A 20,884-nucleotide genomic window follows, 5' to 3' on the forward strand; every position below is an offset into this window, starting at 1 on the left:
TAAAGCAGGACTTAGTAAATTCAGTTGCTGTTGCTGTTTGAAGGTTGGAGAAAACAGGGTCTTACAAAGTTGTAAAGTGCTATTTTTAATTGAGTTATTTAAAACTATTTTTAAATCAGAATTATTCTCTCTATCTGTTACTTCACAGAAACTTTAAAAGTCCCTTGATTTCTCATGCATTCATTCACATGGCATCTTGAGTTCTTGAGTGAGAGCAAAATTGTAGAGACAAGCTGGAGACGCACAGAGCTCTTCTTCAGCTCTGTGTAGCTCGAAAAAGCTTGTCTTTTTACCAACAGAAGTTGGTGCAACAAAAGATATTACTGACCCCCCTTGTCTCTCTGATATCCTTGGACCAAAACAGCGACAACAACACTGCAGACAATGTTTATTTTAGGCTATTGGGAAAGCTTGTTTCTTTTTGTTGATGCTTCAGCAGCTAGTGCTGGCAGGCAGAGTGTTTCTTGCGGATGTTTTTTGGGGGAAAAAATATGTTTTAGGCCACTCTGCTTTTTTAGTCGTGTATTTTGTTTTTGAAGTATTACTCTCCCCTCATACTTTGCTTGGGATAATTGCATGAAATGGAATCTTTGTTTTTTGAGGTTCACCTGCTTTTATTTCCTTGTCTGAAGTTACACTCCTCTGTTAGTGACATCATGGCATATACTGTTGGGAAAATTGTCATCAGACACTGAATTACAGTTTCAAGTGGAGAATAAACAGAGAGAAGGGATGAACTCTGCAGCACAGATGCTCCTAAATTGGCTGCAGTGGAGAAGCACACATTGCAGTTCAGCTGGGGGTCAACTTTAAGTCACCTTTGCCCCTCAGCTGAATACTCGGCTGGCCGGATGCTAAACCAGTCCCTGAAATAAACTTGAGCATCCTTCTGGATGCTGAATTTGCGTTGGGCAAAAGCTATTCCATTTGCCTGTGAGATGTCTCTTGCCCTTCCTCATTATTTAGTTGTGTTATGATTGTGCCCAGAGCCCTACTTGGTCTTGGGGTTTTGTTGTGCTAGATTTCCTGTCTTCTCTTCGGTTTAGGGGTTGGTCTGGTCCAAAGTCAGGGAGTGAACAAAAATAGCAGCATTAAGTAAATGATTATCAATATTGCATTACTATAGTTAACTAATGAGCACAAGGACAACTCTTAAAAATAATTTGTCTTTTGGCCACTACATTTTCTGCAGGTAAAAGACATTGTTTTTAATGTTGTGCTTGTTTGTGGTACACATGCCTTTTAAATGTAAATGGACCCTCCTTGTTTGTGAGAAACTAGAATGTGTTTCAGAGTAATAGCCCTGTTAGTCTGTATTCGCAAAAAGAAAAGGAGTACTTGTGGCACCTTAGAGACTAACCAATTTATTTGAGCATAAGCTTTCGTGAGTTACAGCTCACTTCATCTTAAAACATTAATTTTATGATATTCTGCTACAAAACAGCACTGCTCCAAATGCCAAAACATTCTCAATATCCACTACAAAGGCTAGCAACATTTCACTAGGTTTTAAGGTTCAAGAAACTAGTGTTGGGTTGATCTCAGTCATGTTATCAGTCCCCAAAATGAGCAGATACAGAAAACACATTATGAAGATCATCATCATAAAGGGGAATTACGGATGCAGACATAAACTGGCTGAGGGGCAACCAAGTTTCAGCTCTTAAAAAAAAAACCAAAAAAAAAAAACCTTACAGTGACTCAAGTCAATGCCCAAAAAACACCCAATCTGAAACCATCATCAAATCAAGAAGATTCTTTGGAAAGCATGGAGGTAAAAAGAGAAATGCAACAGTTTCTCATGATGGTCTAGGGTTAAATAATTGGATTGCTCCAGGGCAAACCTGCGGCTCATAGGAAGCGAGCAGACACTGTGTGGGGGAGGGGTTAGGTATGTCCTAGATTAGACAAAAAGAAAAGGAGTACTTGTGGCACCTTAGAGACTAACCAATTTATTTGAGCATAAACTTTTGTGAGCTACAGCTCACTTCATCGGATGCATCCGATGAAGTGAGCTGTAGCTCACGAAAGCTTATGCTCAAATAAATTGGTTAGACTCTAATCTAGGACATACCTAACCCCTCCCCCACCCAGTGTCTGCTGGCTTCCTATGAGCTGCAGGTTTGCCCTGGAGCAATCCAATTATTTAACCCTAGACCATCACGAGAAACTGCTGCATTTCTCTTTTTACCTCCATGCTTTCCAAAGAATCTTCATTTGATGGTGGTTTCAGATTAGGTGATTTTTGGGCATTGGCTTGAGTCACTGTAGGGTTGTTTTTTTGTTTTTTTTTGAAGAGCTGAAACTTGGTTGCCCCTCAACCAGTTTATGCCTGCATCCGTATTTCCCCTTTATGATGATGATCTTCATAATGTGTTTTCTGTATCTGCTCGTTTTGGGGACTGATAACATGACTGAGATCAACCCAACACTAGTTTCTTGAACCTTAAAACCTAGTGAAATGTTGCTAGCCTTTGTAGTGAATATTGAGAATGTTTTGGCATTTGGAGCAGTGCTGTTTTGTAGCAGAATATCATAAAATTACTGTTTTAAGATGAAGTGAGCTGTAACTCACGAAAGCTTATGCTCAAATAAATTGGTTAGTCTCTAAGGTGCCACAAGTACTCCTTTTTCTTTTTGCGGATACAGACTAACATGGCTGCTACTCTGAAACCTTTTAAGATGAGTGCTTGCATCAGTCTTTGCAAGTGGTGACTTTGCAAATATACCCTTGTGCCATATATCATAACCGAAAACAAGGATACTGGGAGAATAGCTAGAGAGATTAACAATCAAAACATCTGCTCTGTCAAAGTCAAGTGTAAAACGAGCTCAGTGTTATGAATAATTCAATAAGCAAAAGCTCATCAAACAAATATAAACATTATCTATTTAGCATTTTAGTTCTCAATGTAGAGAGTATAAACTGTCAAATGCTGGTTTACAACAGCAGAAAATGTGAGTTTGCTCAATTACATTCTACAAAACTATTACAGTTTGAAAGATAAGATTAGTTTACTTGACATAAATTACTTACTGATCCTTAATTGCTCTTGTTTTGTATTTTTCTTTGGGAGGCTTTATCATGATAGGAAGTGCAGCAGAATCATTTTGAAAAATTAATAGCCACTAAAAGATAAACTTTTGGTGTGGAAGTGTGTGTTACTCAGCCATGCTGAGTAAGGAATGCAGGATTAGAATCTGAATGTATGATACAAAATCCTAATTTTGACTCTGCTTAATAAACTGTCTAAAACTGTGTCTTAAATACAACAGGCCTTCTCATGGGGACACTAGATGCAGTCTTGGACTCTACATCAAAGGTGGCTCCATTTCGCATCCTGCATCAAACACCGGATTCTCAAATCTACTGGTCCATTGCATGTGGTAAGTGTGATTCTTTATTGAGAGGCTAAATAGTTTTAAAAAGTGGCAAATCTTTTCCCTAATGCCAATATACCTAAGAACCGCATATAAACATCTGGTAAGATCATTCTCTCTCTCTCTCTCCTCCCTCAAACCCCATCAGGTTTTAACAGTAAATCTGCTCACCTACATTGAGGAAATGGAAAACCTGCCAGCAGTTGCTCATTTAGGGCCCTGCAAAATGCTGAGTAGTTGAATGGAAGTTGGAGAAAATCTGCACCATGCAGGATTGGGCATTTAAAAGTCCAGCATGAAGTGTTTGATTTTTGCTTCTGTGGCCTATTTTTTTTCCTTTTTATTAATTTAAGAATGTCTGTGGATCACAGAGAATGGAGATACATACCTTCCATGCAGACAGATGATGGCAAATACCGAGTCTCATTTTGTTCCAGAGATTTTGCATTTAATAAATCATGGCTTATACTCTTAGTTATTTTTATTAAATAATGAGTACAGGTTTGTACAAACAGCACTTCACTTCAACATTGAGATCTTCTTATCTCTGAGATGTCATGATAAAAAGCATCATATATAAAAGGTTATAGGCACGAAGGCAATTTTTTTCAATGTAACCTTTGACAAACTCACTAATTACCATGAAAGAGCTAAATTTTGTTGGTATTATAGAAAATATATTAATGTACTTTTTCCCTTCAGTACTTTGTTCTTTTATTTGTTTTAAAATAGCTAAAATGCATAAATCAGCTAAAAAGGCTCCAACAGGTTATAAAGCTAAAGTATTGAGAAAATAATGTGGAGCTGTCCCCTTATTCCTGGTGAGTTTTGTAGCAGGAGTTTAGCCAGCAGCAGATTTCTGCTAGTGGATTAAATAAAATTAATGTTCACCTCAGTTTCAGCATTCATTCGGTTTATCCTTAAACCATTTAGATCCAAGTGTATTGACACAGTTAGTTACAGACAGTCCTAGGCAAATAGACACACCTATACAAGTACTGACATTCTAAAGAGTTTATAGTGTTCGGGCCTGATCCAACACCCACTGAAGTCAATAGACAGATTCCCATTGGCTTCTATGGGTGTATAGATGTTATAGCTGAGGTTTCTATTTCAATGCAAACATACTTGGAACAGCCTTTCTCAGGAGCATATAGAGACAATGGAAGCTGAGTTATGGGTGCCACAGCCTTCATCTCTTCCTAGGGTGGGGTTGGCACTGGAACTATGTCAGGTGCTTAAGCAGTACAGTAGTCACTTTCCAATTGTCCTGTTCCAATAAGTTTTGGATTAACATAGGAGAACTCCTCCATAACTAAATATCAGTAATGTTCAATAGGCAGCTACTCTGACAAACTGTTCAGGTATAGTACAGGTAAAAATGGCAAGTATGTTCAAAGGCACGCTATCTCATCCTCCTTCACATCCCTCCTTCAGACTCACCTCTTTCATGATCCCCACAAAACCCTCCCTGCTATCATATCTAGGAGGGTGACAAGCTGTCACTGTCATACTTGTACTGACTCCTCCATTCCTGCTATTCTTCCTCAATTGTCCCTACTCTGAATTAAAAAGGGGGTGGGGTGGGGGGGGGAGGGAGAAAACCATCAACAAAATAAAACACAACTGTGCCAATCATTAGATCCCAATTGTTAGATCCCTGGCCCCAGCCCTGGGTTTGTTTGTGTCTGTTAGTTGTAAGCCCCTGGGGGGAAAGGTCTGTGGGAAGACTTTTCAGAGGTACAATGGGAATTGTGTACAAAACTGGTATTTATGCTTTTGAAAATCTACCCCTGACTCTTTGGGCTGGGCAAATACACGTAATGCGACCCCAGTCCCTTCCCGTGTAGCTCCAATAGTGGGATAAGGAAACAAGTTATGACCCAGTATTCGGTGGTTCTGCTGTGCAGCATTTGTATTGTGGCTTCAGATAGATTCCCTGCTTTCAAGTGCATCTCAGTTTTTCTAGTTTTATGAAACTGCTTTGGTATTATTCTCCCTAGAGCAGAAGTACACAGCTTTTTCCTGTGTAAGCTGTGCATGGTCCATGCAGCTCAACAGAGTTCAGGAGGAGGATGATAAATTTGCCCACAAGGAAGTCTGATGGCCACATGGGTGGGAATAAACAGAAAACACAAATTGTGTTTTTTCTAACTTATCTTTTGCTTGTAAAAGTAAACTTGATTATAGCAGAAGTTGAGTTCCCTCTCCTCCCACCTTTTCACTCCAGGTACCAGTTCATTCCTTCCTGTTGTGTTGTTTTTCCTGCTGACTGATGGCACAGTGTTTGATCTTCAGAGCAAGGTCTACCTTCTCTAAGCATACTGTTTTGTGGGCACATTTTATTCATTCAGCATCTTCCCCAGGAGACCAAACTTTTGTCTCTTTTATGAGTTCCTCAGTCTCTAATTGTCTAGATGTCTAGTCTCTCAGTTCCAGAAGCTCAGAGCCCTGCTGACGGTACTGAATATTTTCTAGACACACTATATTTATCTTGCAGTTAGTAAATATACAGTTAAGAGATAATGCTAATTGCGACTCATGTCATGTTTATATATTTATTTGGTTTCTCAGACATTATCTAGAACTCAGGGAACCTCCAAAAATTAAAAATGCACAGTTAAAATCTAAAATTTTGCAGTCTTACTGTGATAAATTAAGTGTGAGGGGTAGCTCCCTTCTATGAACACCCAGCCCACCCAGTTAGCTGTAAAATCCCTCTTGGTATCTGTTCTCTGCTTGCTTTACCTGTAAAGCATTAACAAGCCCAAAGGTAAAAGAAAAGGAGTGGACAACAACCAAAAGAGCCAATGGGAAAGCTAGAACTTTTAAAAATTGGGAAAGAAACTTTCCCTTTGTCCGTTGTTTTCTGGGCTGCAGGGACACAGAGCAGCAATGCTATAAGCAAAAATGCTGTGTACAGTTTGAACCAGGTATAAAAAAGTATCTTTTATACCTAGAAGAAATTATTTGGATAGGGAATGTTTAGTTAAGCACAGTCAGGTTTATTTCTTATTTTGGCTTGGGGATCTCCTCTGTGCTAAACCCTGATGCTTTTGTTTGCTTGTAACTTTTAAGCTGAACCCCCAAGAAAGCTAGTTTGGGTGCTTAATTTTTGGAATTGCTCTTTTGAAATCTAGCGAAAGCCTAAATTCCAAATGTATTCTTTTCCTTTTCATTTTTTAATAACATGTATCTTTTTTAAGAAAAGGATTGAATTTTTGGTGTCCTAAGAGGTCTGTGCATGTTGTTTGATTAGCTGGTAGCACAACTAATTTCCTTTGTTTTCTTTCTCGGCTCTTCCCCGGGCGGGGCTGTGTGTGTGTGTGTGAGAGAGTGAGAAAGGGCTTGAGGGTACCCCACGGAGGAATTCCCAAGTGTTCCTTCCTGGGTCCAGAGCTGCTTTTTTTTTTTTTTTTTGCATTTGGATGGTGGCAGCGTTTACCAAGCCAAGGTTAGAAAAAATCTGTAGCCTTGGGAGTTTAATACAAGCCTGGAGTGGCAAGTATTAATTTTTAGAATCCTTATGGGCCCCCCACCTTCCATACTCAAAGTGACAGAGTGGGGATTCAGCCTTAACAGTCACATTTTAGTTCATCATCTTTTCCCCCAATTAAACCTTTTAAGTTAATAGAATTTAACAAAAACTAGACACTCTACTGAGTCGTAAGACTCCAGTTAAATTTTCCTCCAATTTCTAGCCCCTCCTTTAGATGCCTTTAGGGAAAGATAAACTTTGTAGCATTCCCAGAGACACTTCAGACCTTATTATAAGCTTTTGTGGGTGAAAACCTCACTTCTTCAGATGCATAGAGTGAAAGTTACAGATGCAGACATAAATATACTGATACATGAAGAGAAGGGAGTTACTTCACAAGTGGAGAACCAGTGTTGACAGGGCCAATTCGATTAGGGTGGATGTAGTCCACTCCCAACAATAGATGAGGAGGTGTCAATTCCAGGAGAGGCAAAGCTGCTTCTGTAATGAGCCAGCCACTCCCAGTCCCTATTCAAGCCCAAATTAATGGTGTTAAATTTGCAAATGAATTTTAGGTCTGCTGTTTCTCTTTGAAGTCTGTATCTGAAGTTTTTTTGTTCAAGTACAGCTACTTTCAAATCTGTTATAGAATGTCCAGGAAGATTGAAGTGTTCTCCCTCTGGCTTTTGTGTGTTACCATTCCTGATGTCCGACTTGTGTCATAGAATCATAGAATATCAGGGTTGGAAGGGACCTCAGGAGGTCATCTAGTCCAACTCCCTGCTCAAAGCAGGACCAATCCCCAACTAAATCATCCCAGCCAGGGCTTTGTCAAGCCTGACCTTAAAAACTTCTATGGAAGGAGATTCCACCACCTCCCTCAGGAACGCATTCCAGTGCTTCACCAACCTCCTAGTGAAAAGGTTTTTCCTAATATCCAACCTAAACCTCCCCCACTGCAACTTGAGACCGTTACTCCTTGTTCTGTCATCTGCTACCACTGAGAACAGTCTAGCTCCATCCTCTTTGGAGCCCCCTTTCAGGTAGTTGAAAGCAGCTATCAAATCCCCCCTTCATTCTTCTCTCCTGCGGACTAAACAATCCCAGTTCCCTCAGCCTCTCCTCTTAAGTCATGTGTTCCAATCCCCTAATCATTTTTGTTGCCCTCCGCTGGAATTTTTCCAATTTTTCCACATCCTTCTTGTAGTGTGGGGCCCAAAACTGGACACAGTACTCCAGATGAGGCCTCACCAATGTCGAATAGAGGGGAACGATCACATCCCTCAATCTGCTGGCAATGCCCCTACTTATACATCCCAAAATGCCAGTGGCCTTCTTGGCAACAAGGGCACACTGTTGACTCATATCCAGCTTCTCGTTCACTGTAACCCCTAGATCCTTTTCTGCAGAACTGCTGCCGAGCCATTCAGTCCCTAGTCTGTAGCTGTGCATGGGATTCTTCCGTCCTAAGTGCAGGACTCTGCACTTGTCCTTGTTGAATCTCATCAGATTTCTTTTGGCCCAGTCCTCTACTTTGTCTAGGTCCCTCTGTATCCTATCCCTATCCTCCAGCGTATCTACCTCTCCTCCCAGTTTAGTGTCATCTGCAAACTTGCTGAGGGTGCAATCCACACCATCCTCCAGATCATTTATGAAGATATTGAACAAAACCGGCCCCAGGATCGACCCTTGGGGCACTCCACTTGATATTGGCTGCCAACTAGACATGGAGCCACTGATCACTACCCATTGAGCCTGACAATCTAGCCAACTTTCTATCCGCCTTATAGTCCATTCATCCAGCCCATACTTCTTTAACTTGCTGGCTAGAATACTGTGGGAGACCGTGTCAAAAGCATTTATTCTTTTACGTAGGGACTGTCCGGTTTGGCCAATGTACATGGCAGAGGGGCATTGCTGGCACATGATGGCATATATAACGTTAGTAGACATGCAGGTGAATGAGACTCTGATGGTGTGGCTGACGTGGTTGGGTCCTCTGATGGTGTCACTAGAGTAGATATGGGGACAGAGTAGGCAACGAGGTTTGCTACAGGGATTGGTTCCTGGGTGAGTGTTTCTGTGGTGTGGTGTGTAGTTGCTGGTGAGTATTTGCTTCAGGTTGGGGGGCTGTCTGTAAGCGAGGACTGGCCTGTCTCCCAAGGTCTGTGAGAATAAGGGATCATTTTCCAGGATAGGTTGTAGATCTTTGATAATGTGCTGGAGAGGTTTTAGCTGGGGGCTGTACGTGATGGCCAGTGGTGTTCTGTTATTTTCCTTGTGTGGCCTGTCCTATAGTAGGTGATTTCTGGGTATCCCTCTCCCTCTGTCAATCCGTTTCCTCACTTCCCCAGGTGGGTATTGTGGTTTTAAGAATGCTTGATAAAGATCTTGTAGGTGTTTGTCTGAGTGATTGGAGCAAATTCGGTTGTATCTTAGGGCTTGGTTGTAGACAATGGATCATGTGATGTGTCCTGGATGGAAGCTGGGGACATGTAGGTATGTATAGCGGAACTAAAATCATTTGCAAATTTAACACCATTAATTTGGGCTTGATTAGGGACTGGGAGTGGCTGGCTCATTACAGAAGCAGTTTTGCCTCTCTTGGAATTGACACCTCCTCATCTACTGTTGGGAGTGGACTACATCCACGGTGATGGAATTGGCTCTGTCAACACTGGATCTCCACTTGTGAAGTAACTCCCTTCTCTTCATGTGTCAGTATATTTATGTCTTTCACTCCATGCATCTGAAGAAGTGAGGTTTTTACCCACAAAAGCTTATGCTCAAATATATCTGTTAGTCTTTAGGGTGCCACTGGACTCCTTGCTGTTTTTGTGGATACAGACTAACACGGCTACCCCCTGATACTTCAGACCTTATTGAGTCTGATCCCACAAATACTTACACACAAATAATTCCACTGTTAAATGCTGTGCTATAGTCACATGGATTTTTGCTATCCAATATGTATCAGAATTTTCTCTTCTTCAGTTAGACAAGGAATCAGATCCTATTGTAGCCTCAACTGCTTTAAAAAGACATTAATACCATATCCCTATGTTGTAATATGAAACTTCTCCCCCTGCAATCTAATATCTAATCTAATCTAATCTCCTGTGCGTGCTTTTCAAGGATGTCCCTAGAGGATAATGTTCAATCAGAGACCGAATGATATAGTGTATTGTCCAAAGGACAATGTGTAGAGTATCACATTCTAAAACATAGCACTTTTAAAAACAGGGGAAAACATTGTGAAGTTCCTAGAAAATGAGCCATCTGTAAACTGTTGGTAAGTAAAATCGTAGGAATATTCCTGGGGAAATAATAAGTCGTTACAGGCTGCCATAAAATATACTCAGTTGATGAGTGCAGTAAAAATACCTATAAATGAATAAAAATAAACATGTACTCTTGAGAATTCTGTTGCCATGACTTCAACCCTTAGGAAGCAGGAAAAGGGGATCTGCCTGCTAGTACTTGAAATTTTATCACTTTTGTATTACATATAGAAGAGTTAATCTAAAAAGCTGTATAATGGCTTTGTCATGCAAAGCACGAATATAGACTGTTCCTTCCATAAGGTAGTATCCAGTTAATAAAAACAAGAGACTAAATTGCTTTCCCATTGTTACATTGTAATTATCGAAAACAAGTGTGTTAATGATAGGTTTCAGAGTAACAGCCGTGTTAGTCTGTATTCGCAAAAAGAAAAGGAGGACTTGTGGCACCTTAGAGACTAACCAATTTATTTGAGCGTGAGCTACAGCTCACTTCATTGGATGCATACCGTGGAAACTGCAGCAGACATTATATACACACAGAGATCATGAAACAATACCTCCTCCCACCCCACTGTCCTGCTGGTAATAGCTTATCTAAAGTGATCATCAAGTTGGGCCATTTCCAGCACAAATCCAGGTTTTCTCGGGATTTTCACTTTGCCTGAGGCCTACTTGCTATTACAGTAACCCTTCTTGTGCATAATTGATTCCTGGTAGGCACACAAATGATGATAGTCTTATTGTTTTTTTCACTGTAATCCTGTTTAGAGCAAGATTGTTATTCGCATAAAACCCGTGGTCAGTTTTATCAAATAGAGTAATTAAACATTGTAATGTCAGAAAGATCTTTTTGTCACCATCAGAGAATTTACAGTAATCCAGGGAGAAGGTGTATTCACAGGCTTTTAGTGGGAAACAAAGCCCAGAGCCTATGTTCATGGTGTTTTGATGGGTAGTAGGATGGCAGTACTCAGAATATTGTGTGTGTGTGTTTGTGTTTATATTTTATTGAAAAGACCATTCTTCTCATGTTTCAGCATGAGTGTACAGGGGAGATAATGATGTCATTAATTGGGCAAACAATTATAAAGCAACTGTTGGGGAACTTTTGGCAGGAAAACTCAGTATTTGACAGTATTTATTGGCTCAGTATAAAGCATTGCTTTATTCCCATTACATTTTTTGTGAGATTTAATAACTGTTAAAAACACCTTGGGGATGCAGTTCTTTAAAAGACAGATGCCAGTTCTCATTCTTTGAGAGTAGGCGTTCTTCAGGAAAGTCTGAATTTTTTAGAAAATGTGTATAGAATTTGGATTGGTAGGGACAGACCCAACAAAGAATATTTATTTGTCAATTTATCAACTAGTTGGTGAATCAAAGTCTTCACTTTTATTATTTACATAGCTCCACAAGCACTTCATGAAACATGTAAGAAGACATTGCAAACTAAGTCAAAAAGTGACCTATTCTGTGAATCTTGTGGTATAATTATTGGGGACCAATCCTGTGGCCTTTACTTACACAACTAGCCCTGTTGACTGCAGGGAGCTACTCACTTGAGTAAATGCTGCAATACTGGAATCTGCACAATTCTTCTTCTCAATTTATTAATATAAAAATAGAGCATGCATAATTAACCCTGGATAATAACTGTAAATGAAAAAAGTGATATGTAGTTTTGCTGTTACCTATTGGAATTGCTGGCCTGTATTCTCAAAAGATAGCTAAGGTAGTTTAACCTAAATACTGCAGAGTATCCAAAAAACTTTGACATGGCTACTTTTATCTGAAAAAATTGAAAACATTTTGCAATAACAAATGCATTAAAATACATTACTCCTGTGAAGTAGATACGTGTTATGCCATTTTGCAGATGGGTAACCAGAGACTGAGGGAGGTTAAGTGACTTGCACAAAACCATGCAGCAAGTCAGTATCAGAGATGGGAATAGAATCCACAAATCCTAACTTCTCAAACCAGGTTTCCAGTTAGTCTGGAGAAGAAATCAAAACTGTTTTCAATATTCCTGTTCACTTTACCTACTGTAAGATATTTTTGACAGTACCAGATATGAATGCTCATAGAAAAACCATTCAGAATGCTGGGCTCTAAGGGGGAGTTTTCAAAAGAGCCTAGTAAGTTAAGAGCCAGTGACACTTTTTTTAAGAAAAATCCCTCCATCAGAATACTTCATCTGGCTGCATCTGGTGCCTCAAAATCTTTGAGCCTGAGTTTAGAGAACTATCCTAGATTCTTAGTGCGTAGTCTGGTAGAGAATCAGTTTTGCCCTATTTTTGCAGCGTTAATTACTCTTGACATTATTTTCACCTTTTTGAAATGCCACTGCAACTCCATCATAAATGTCCAGCTTCTTAACTGTACCTAGAGGAATTTCTATTCAGTCCCAGTGCAGTATTAAATAAGCCTGTGAAAACCACTCAAACCTGCTTAAGGTGTCAGTCTTCATAAAACAAAACGATAAAGATGTGGTCAATGGAGCTTTCTGATGAGGAGGGAAGTGATGATAGTGCATTCATGTACTGGGCCTGTTTATTTCTAAGCAATTCCTGTATTGTATGAAAACTTGTAGCCTCTTATATTGTAAAATCTGCTTACCCAAAAGTGCTGAATAAATTCTTACACAGTCAAAGCCACCTTATGGAAAAACCACCTAACCCCTAAGAATAGTCCGAGTACTGCACTCAGCTGAATCCTCAATGCTGTTGTTCCATAAACATCATCTTTACTTCAGTAGTCTTAAGATTGTGGATTACTAGCTATTACCCCTGGCAAAATTCCTAACCGAGTGTATAAAAGGGCCTAGTCTTTGCGTATACCATAAACCATTTTGACTACTGACATTTCACACATCAGAAAACTAGCTAGCAGCTAATATCTTTCTTTTGTTTGAAATTTAAACTGCTAATCAAAATACCTAACTGGAAAATGCATGTGTTTCATTGTGGCAGATTTCTTTCTCTTTCTTGTAAAGTTGTTATGACATTCCTTCTACGATGGGTGACAGCTCTCTGAAAGCAAAATCCTTGTGGGGAGATCAAGAATAAAATAATTAAGTATTTTCACCAGAATAACAGTACATGGGAAATGAGGTAATGAGGCTGACTTTGCCATTTGACCTATGAGGGGAGTTGAAAGAATTGGGCATGTTCAGTGTAGAGAAGAGAAGGCTGTAGGAAAATAGTTTATAAATCTTTAAGTTTATTATAAATAGGATGGTGATCAATTGTTCTCTAAATCCACCAAGGTTGGCCAAGAAGTAATTGGCTTAGTTTGCAGCAAGAGAGGTTTAGGTTGGGTATTAGGAAAAGCTTTTTAACTATAACGATAGTTAAGTGCTGGAACAGGTTACCTTGGAAGGCTGTGGAATCCGTGTCATTTATAAGAACAGGTTAGATAAACATTTTTCATCAGGGATGGTCTTGGTGTACTTAATCCTGCCTCAGCACTGGGGGGCAAGGCTAGATGACCTCTTGAGATCCCTTTTATCCCTACATTTCTATGATTTAATTACTGCATTTATATGCCCTTCATATTTTGGATGATCAGCTTCATCCTGGTTGTACAGCTTACTTCTTTCTAAACACTGATTGTCAAATTATTCCTGTTCATACATGCATACAGAGAAGGAGAAGAGTGTCTTTTGCTTCAGTACATTGGGTTTGCAGGAAGTGCAAGACTGAAAGACCAGTGATGCTGGGTGGGCTCAAAGACATTTCAAGGATCAGGCAGTTTATATGAATCAGAAAGGTAGTGGTTTCTACATTAGGAAGTAGCTTCCGCATATATTCTGTATTTTGAATGGAATATGATTTCTTTACAATTGTGGAAGCCTAGTATAGCACAACAGTACCCACTTTGATCTTGCAGCGTCGACGGGACTTGAATTGTGTAGACAGAACTACAGTTCTTCCTGAATTGTGGTCGCCAAAGCTTTAACATGGTTAGGAATATGATTAAAATGTGACTGGGTCCTACATCACAAGGTCGAAGCATGACATAGCCATGTTGAGCGCTACTAGATGGTAATCAGGTCCTGCCTTACAGTAGAGTTATTTAGACAACATAGATGTCTATAGAATATATCTGAAGAGGAAGAAACTTTGCTATATCTAGAATAGTAGTTTCCAAACTTTTTACTAGGGAGACTCACCAACTGCATTTTATTTTTTTAATCTTTTTCGCAATCCACCATTGCATACCCACCCTCTGCCCTGGCACCACAACCCTAATCCTGGCCTGGTGCAGAGCAGACCTTCTTGGCTCAGGATGATTGGAGAGCGAACCTGCCCACACTCATCCTGCAGCTCCCATCCCGCAAGGCAGGGCCTGGCTCTTCACTCCACATGTTGTGACCTGGTGCGTGGGGTCGCAGCACCACTCAGGTTTGGCCTGGCCACATCTCACTCTCCAAACCTGCCAGCCTCCCCTTCACACTGGGCCAGGAGAAGTGCATGTTTGCCTAGGCCAGGACCCTGTGATGGGTTAATCTGTCCCTGGACATGGCAACCCAACTAGAACCTTCTGAGGACCCACTCATGGGTCGGGACCCAACGTTTGGGAAACACTAATAACTATGATCACTGTGCTAACTACTACAGTTATGATTATTTTTCCAGTGTGGACAAGGCCTTTGTGATTTTTGTTTAGGTGAAGTTTATTTCTTAAGTTTTATTAACCTGTTACTCTTTTATCAGGAGCCAGCAGAGAAGAAATAACAGAACACTGGGACTGGTTGGAACACAATCTTATGAAGACCTTATCTGTGTTTGATTCAAATGAAGATGTTACTAGCTTTGTACAGGGGAAGATAAGAGTAAGTAGCATGTAGGTGATCTAACAGAGGAAAGCTATGACTTTTCACTCTTCAGAAATATATCAATAACATTCCCTTTTTTTAGGACATTAGGGGACAACATTGTGGTGCAATGTAATTCTTTTTATGTAGTACTGTATTGCAGTTAGATAGGAGCAATGGAATGGGGTGAAGCTATTTCACTTCAAAGTTAAGTAAAATTGATAGAGACACATTCTGTTCTTGCTGGTAAGCAAAATGTATCAGTTACCTTCAATTAACTGTTTAAAACTTGTGGAAAAAGAATATTCTACAACTATAGTAATAATAATTGACAGAGCAAAATGAGGCCTTACACTAATCTCGAGGGCATTTCCCCATCTGTCTGTATGCAATGCTATCAGAGATACACAGGATCTTCTCTGTGCCCCAGCCTGTAACCAGGGACCCCTTTAGTGTGCCGGGCACCAAAGATCCACACAGTTCCACATGGGCAGGCCCTTAGTCGCCAAGACTCTGAGACTGGGCCTTCAGCACCAGCACTCCCTGTCTCTCTCCATGATTCCCTGCAGCGAATCCAGCCCAGGTAGACTCCTGCAGGAGGCTTGGATTGTAGCCCTTCCGAGCACTCAGAGTATTTATAGGAACACAGGCAGCCTCTTCAAAACAAAGTAATTCTTTATTGGTCACCTGGCTACAGAAGCTGAAAGTCCTTAGTCTGGCACACAGAAGCAGATGTTATGCCATGGTCCATCCTGGCAAAGCCAATGCCATCAGCCAAGCTGTGATGGACTCTATCCCTTGCTCTGTCTCCCTGTTCTCTTTGGCTTCCCAAGTCAGAACTCCTGAGTCCCTCCAAAACTGAAGCCATTATTCCAGTTCAGTTCACATATTCCACCTTCTGGGGTTTCTTGTTGTTTGGGGTTGATTGTTCAGTCACTGGGGGGCCTCTTTGTCTTACTGTATCCTGTGTTGATCTGGGTTTGGTTTCAGCCAGATCCTTAAAGACTCAGTCATTCCACCCAGGCATCAAGGTAGTGCACACACCTCCTGTCCCCAGCCCTGTTCCAGAAGCAGCGTTAACCCTTTTGCACCCACTGTGCACAGAGGAAAACTGAGGCATGCCTAGGATTCATAAAAATATTATAGAAAATGCCCCCTTTGTCACAAATGTGATAACTTTTGAATGCTGCATTTGATCAATTCCAAAATTTCAGAGAATGTTTGAATGATGGGGAAATGGCGGGGGGGAGGGAGGGGGAGTAATGGGGAACTCTGGTCTGAGGGGTACAGGGGGATGGGCGGGCATATAGCTCCTGGAGTGGGGGCACAGAGAGTCCCTGGGATTGGGAGAGAAATGGGGACAGTGGTACAAGGGGGAAATGTGCTGTCACACAGAGACTTTGGCATGAGCAGGTAAGTGGCGAATGGGGGTGACCTGAGGGGTGGCTTGCAGAGAGTCCCTGAAATAGAGGGGGATAGAAGGGTGGCACACAGGGAGGTGGGTAATGAAAGAATGCAGTGAGCCCCTGGTGTGTGCAATGAGCTCGGCCTTCAGAAGCAATGGAGTGTGTGACCTTCTAGTAACAGTACTTAGCTTTTTTTATAGCACTTTCCATTAAAGGATGACAAAGCACATTACAAATACCTATGAATGTAGCTTCACAACACCCCTAATGGGGTAAGGAAACCTCCTTATTCCCATTTTATAGACGGGGAAACTGAAGGTAAGTGTCTTAACCACGGTCATACAGGAAGTCTGTAGAAGGGTCTGAAATAGACTTAGGCCTCTTGACTCTCAGTCCTGTGCTTTGGTCACAAGACCATTCTTTCCCTGACATATGGCAGCACAAAATATGTTGCATGGTTTTTATATATATACAAACAAAAATGATTAAATTATAATATATATATTTTATATATATAAATTATATATAAATTATATATAATTTAATCATTTTTTGTTTTTTTTGCTTTTAGGGATTGATTGCTGAAGAAGGGAAAGGTTCTTTCATAAAAGAAGAAGATCCTGAGAAGTTTCGTGAAGCTATTCTGAAGTTTGAAAAGTGCTTTGGATTAGCAGAGCAGGAGAAGTTGGTGACCTATTACTCCTGCAGCTACTGGAGGGGGCGAGTGCCCTGTCAGGGATGGCTTTATCTTAGTACCAACTTTCTTAGTTTTTACTCATTTTTGCTGGGAGCAGAAAGTAAGTTGGCCCAGTCACTCATCACCATTTTATTTTATATTCTTCAAGTTTGAAGTAATATGTCACACCCATAATCCTTTGAGAATGAAACTTAGTTATTTTGGAGCATGAGCATCAAATAAAAACAGAGTGTAGAAAAAATTAGCAATCAAAATAATCATTTGGAATATATTATTTATAAATATTTTATTTGCGTGTACATGTGTAACCCACTAGTGTGTGCTACTTGTCTTTCTCTGTCCTGGATTCACAGAGACTATAGGTCTGGTACAGCTCTTAGCTGAAAATCCTGGGTCTTTAACTCATGCTGTAGAGATTCATGCTTTCAACTCTTGAGGCTCCTGGTTCAATTCCTGTCGCATGTACAAATTTAAAACAAAAATAATCTTCCCAAATCGAGGCATTATACATTGCTGATATTTTCACACATTTTTTGTGTGTGTAAAGTCATTTTGATTGCTCATTTAAAAGTATGCATTTATGTGAGTAATAACTCTGTGATTGAAAGCTAGAAAATATGAAGAAAGTTGCATAGACTTACAAGCATTTATATATTTTCCTGCCAGTACATGCATGTAGTATTCATGATTGCTAATAGGAGGCACAGCAGTACATCAGAAAGACACAGGCCCCTTAGATATAAATGGTCTGCTTGCTTTACGAAGCTTTATTTTAAATGCACTATTAAAACAGAGCAGCCTGCATGATGATATAGTTCATTTAGCCATTTGCAGGTTTGCATTGGAACAAAGAACAGAGAGTGTAATGTAGTACTAACATATGTGGCACTTTTTTGATGTATTTCTAACGGTGAAATTCTACCTGGCAAGCTTCCTGTAACTCTGAAGATAACCTGTAATTTTCTTGTACTTGTGGAATAGCAGTAGTTCGTGTTTCTGTACGCTCATTTTTGAAGGAGAACAAATGACTGAGGGCCCAGTCTTACAAGGAGCTGAGCACCCTCAACTCCCATTGCAGTCAATGGCAGTTGAGTGCATTCAGCACATGGAAGGATTGGGCTATAAAACAGAGAAAGCAACTACATCAGGCAAGATTATAGAACCCATTTTAAATAGTACCGTACTTCACAAGTAGTTCCACTGAAGCTAATGGAGTAGGTGTGGAATAAGGTACTACTCTATAGGAGAAAGGATTATTACAGTTTGGCCCTTATTGAAATACACAGAAGCTTCTTTTTTCTGAGAAACATGCAGTAAAGGCTGTTCAGTGGCTCACTCTAATGCTTTCAGCTATGTTAGACCTTCCTACTCAATAGTGGTTTCACTGTGCTGTTTAATTGCATTTTATCAAAGCTGTTGACTGCTTGTTCCCTTCGTGTTAAGGAAAAAGTGTAGGCGACTAACGAGCAGTGAGAAGTTACTCACACCTGCTTATACTCATATTTTCAGTAAAACTCGTTATCTCCTGGGATGAAATCTCAAAACTTGAAAAGACCTCCAATGTGATCCTGACAGAGAGTATTCATGTGTGCTCCCGTGGGGAGGATCACTACTTTTCCATGTTTTTGCACATTAATGAAACGTTCCTTCTTATGGAGCAGCTGGCAAACTACGCAGTAAGGAGACTTTTTGACAAAGAGACATTTGAAAGTGACCTAGTCCTCCATGATCCTCTGCAAATCACCAAGAGGTAATTTATTGTTTGTAGAATGTCAGCTGTGTGCTCAGTAGAGTTCCAGGCACAGGAAGAGACAGTCCTTGTCTGAAGGAGCTTACAATAACAGCTTTGCTAACATTTGTGTCTTTTACCCAAGTGTCCTGTTAGACGTTGGGTAATGCAGGGTGTTATAATTTACTGATAGTTATCGGAAGAAATCACATGAATATGATCTATAAGAAATATCAGCTTTATTCACAAATACTTGTGTGGGTATCTCATCTTGTTTCAAATTCTTCATGGCTAATCAGATTCACAAAAACACCGTTCAGAATAAGCATCAAGGCACAAATTGACCAAACCTGTGCTAATAGCACAGGGTTCTCCTTCTTTAAAACAAAACTGAACACTACATGACATTTACTCAAACAGGGAATGTACACTAAATGCAGGAGCTTGTTGCCTTCATTGTAAATTCTGTAGGAAAGTTCTCTGAACTTGGTCTTCTCATTCACTTTTGTCAGATCCGATGCAGGCTTAAGTCTAGAGAGCCAGATTTTGATCTCAGATATACAAGTGTAAATCTGGAGCATCCACACAAAAGGCAGTGGAATTGCTCTGGATTTGTACAGCTGTAACTGAAATAATAGCCCTAAGTGTGCATTATTATATAGCATATTTGCATGTTTTTCGTTTTCAGAGGCTCTTCAATGGTAAAGCTTAGTTTCTCTGAGTGTATTTTAACGAATCATTAAAGCTGACAAGTTGGTTTTCATGGCCTAGGTTTATAAAATCCTTTCACAATTTATAGGCCAGAATTAATTGTAATTCAAGGCTTTAAATCTGTACCTTTTATTATTTTTACACAGAAAACAGAGGGCACATTTGGAACAGGAAAAATGCAGAAAGCATTATTCAGTACTGTCATACAACCAAAGCTGTTTAATAATAATAATAATAATAATAATTAATAGGTTTCTTGATAGGTTCCTTAAGAGAGAACCATTTAATACATTAATATAGAAAAAGGGAGGAAAATCGTATTGCTTTATTCTCTGCTTTAAAGTGATTTCATCAGTGGGTTTACAGCCCCGGATTTACATTTGTTTATGTCCTGTATAAATAAGATCTCTGGAGAGGTTACATTTTCTAGATAATAATTGTATTCAAGGTTCTGAAATATTTTGTGAAAAACATTACAGCAAAATTCATTTTTAAAAATGTAGTGTCTTAGCAGCAAGTGGGGATAAAAAACAAGAAGTGATGATGTGATGTCACTGAAGAGTAGCTTGCTGATGAAAGAATGGAAAGGAGGGGGAAGAGCAACAAACAATTTTTTCGGCATATGTTAATTGGATAACAAATGCATGAGCCAGATGTCATTGGCAGTGGGTGATATAAGCAACCATGTGTTGGAGGCTGGTGACTGGTTTTCTTACTATTGAATTGCTTTGGGTAACATGAAATGTCAGATCTAAAATATCCATTGGGTTAAAGTCTGTCTCCTGGGCCAGTAGAGGCTTGGTCCATGTAGCGTATTTGGAAGTGCTTTCTCAGGTCTCTTTTCAAGTAGAGTGGCTTCCACAGCTTTCAGTGGAGGGATTTCCAGAAGTCCAGTACATTTCAGTGTTAGTATAATTTTTCTTTCTCTTAATTTCCTTTTATTACTCCAAGTTGTTTACACTTCAACGGTAAAAGAACCGCATGTGGCTCGCAAGCCACTGTTTGGCCACCCCTGATATGTGTTGTGATGAACAACTAAAGAGGGGGATTTGTTATTTAGGGCACAACGTATAACAACTAGGAGTAATAAAATGAAATTAAGAGGAAAAAAGAATGATGCTAACACTGAAATGTATTGGACTCTTGGAAATCCCTCCACTGAAAGCTGTGGAATCCACACTACTTGAAACTAGACTTCAGCATGTGTTTTAAGCATGTGCTTAATTACTTTGCTAAAATAGGGTGTAAGCACTGTCAACTCCCTTGGGAATTGATTGTGTTCAGAACCTCGTTTAGTGCCTTCCAGGATTGAGCCTGTAATGTATTTGAGAATGTGGGATATAATGTTTTAATATAGTCCCATCCCAACACAACTCAGT

The 20,884-nt window shown here is 40.0% G+C and overlaps 1 protein-coding gene across 3 annotated transcripts in view; it reads left to right on the forward strand.

Moving 5' to 3' along the window:
* Positions 1-20,884, forward strand: part of TBC1D8B (TBC1 domain family member 8B) — a 67,552-nt gene that overhangs the window by 5,853 nt on the left and 40,815 nt on the right. For all 3 annotated transcript variants that reach the window (XR_012160613.2, XM_073358340.2, XM_073358341.2), the window contains exons 2-5: positions 3,277-3,387; positions 14,862-14,980; positions 16,940-17,165; positions 18,575-18,815. Coding sequence is in view for 2 of the 3 variants with exons in the window: in XM_073358340.2 (XP_073214441.1) it covers positions 3,277-3,387; positions 14,862-14,980; positions 16,940-17,165; positions 18,575-18,815 (697 nt within the window). In the remaining variant the exon portion in view is untranslated. The remainder of the gene's footprint in view (positions 1-3,276; positions 3,388-14,861; positions 14,981-16,939; positions 17,166-18,574; positions 18,816-20,884) is intronic.

This window comes from Lepidochelys kempii, chromosome 9 (assembly GCF_965140285.1).
Source record: "Lepidochelys kempii isolate rLepKem1 chromosome 9, rLepKem1.hap1, whole genome shotgun sequence".
Lineage (NCBI taxonomy): Eukaryota > Metazoa > Chordata > Testudines > Cheloniidae > Lepidochelys > Lepidochelys kempii.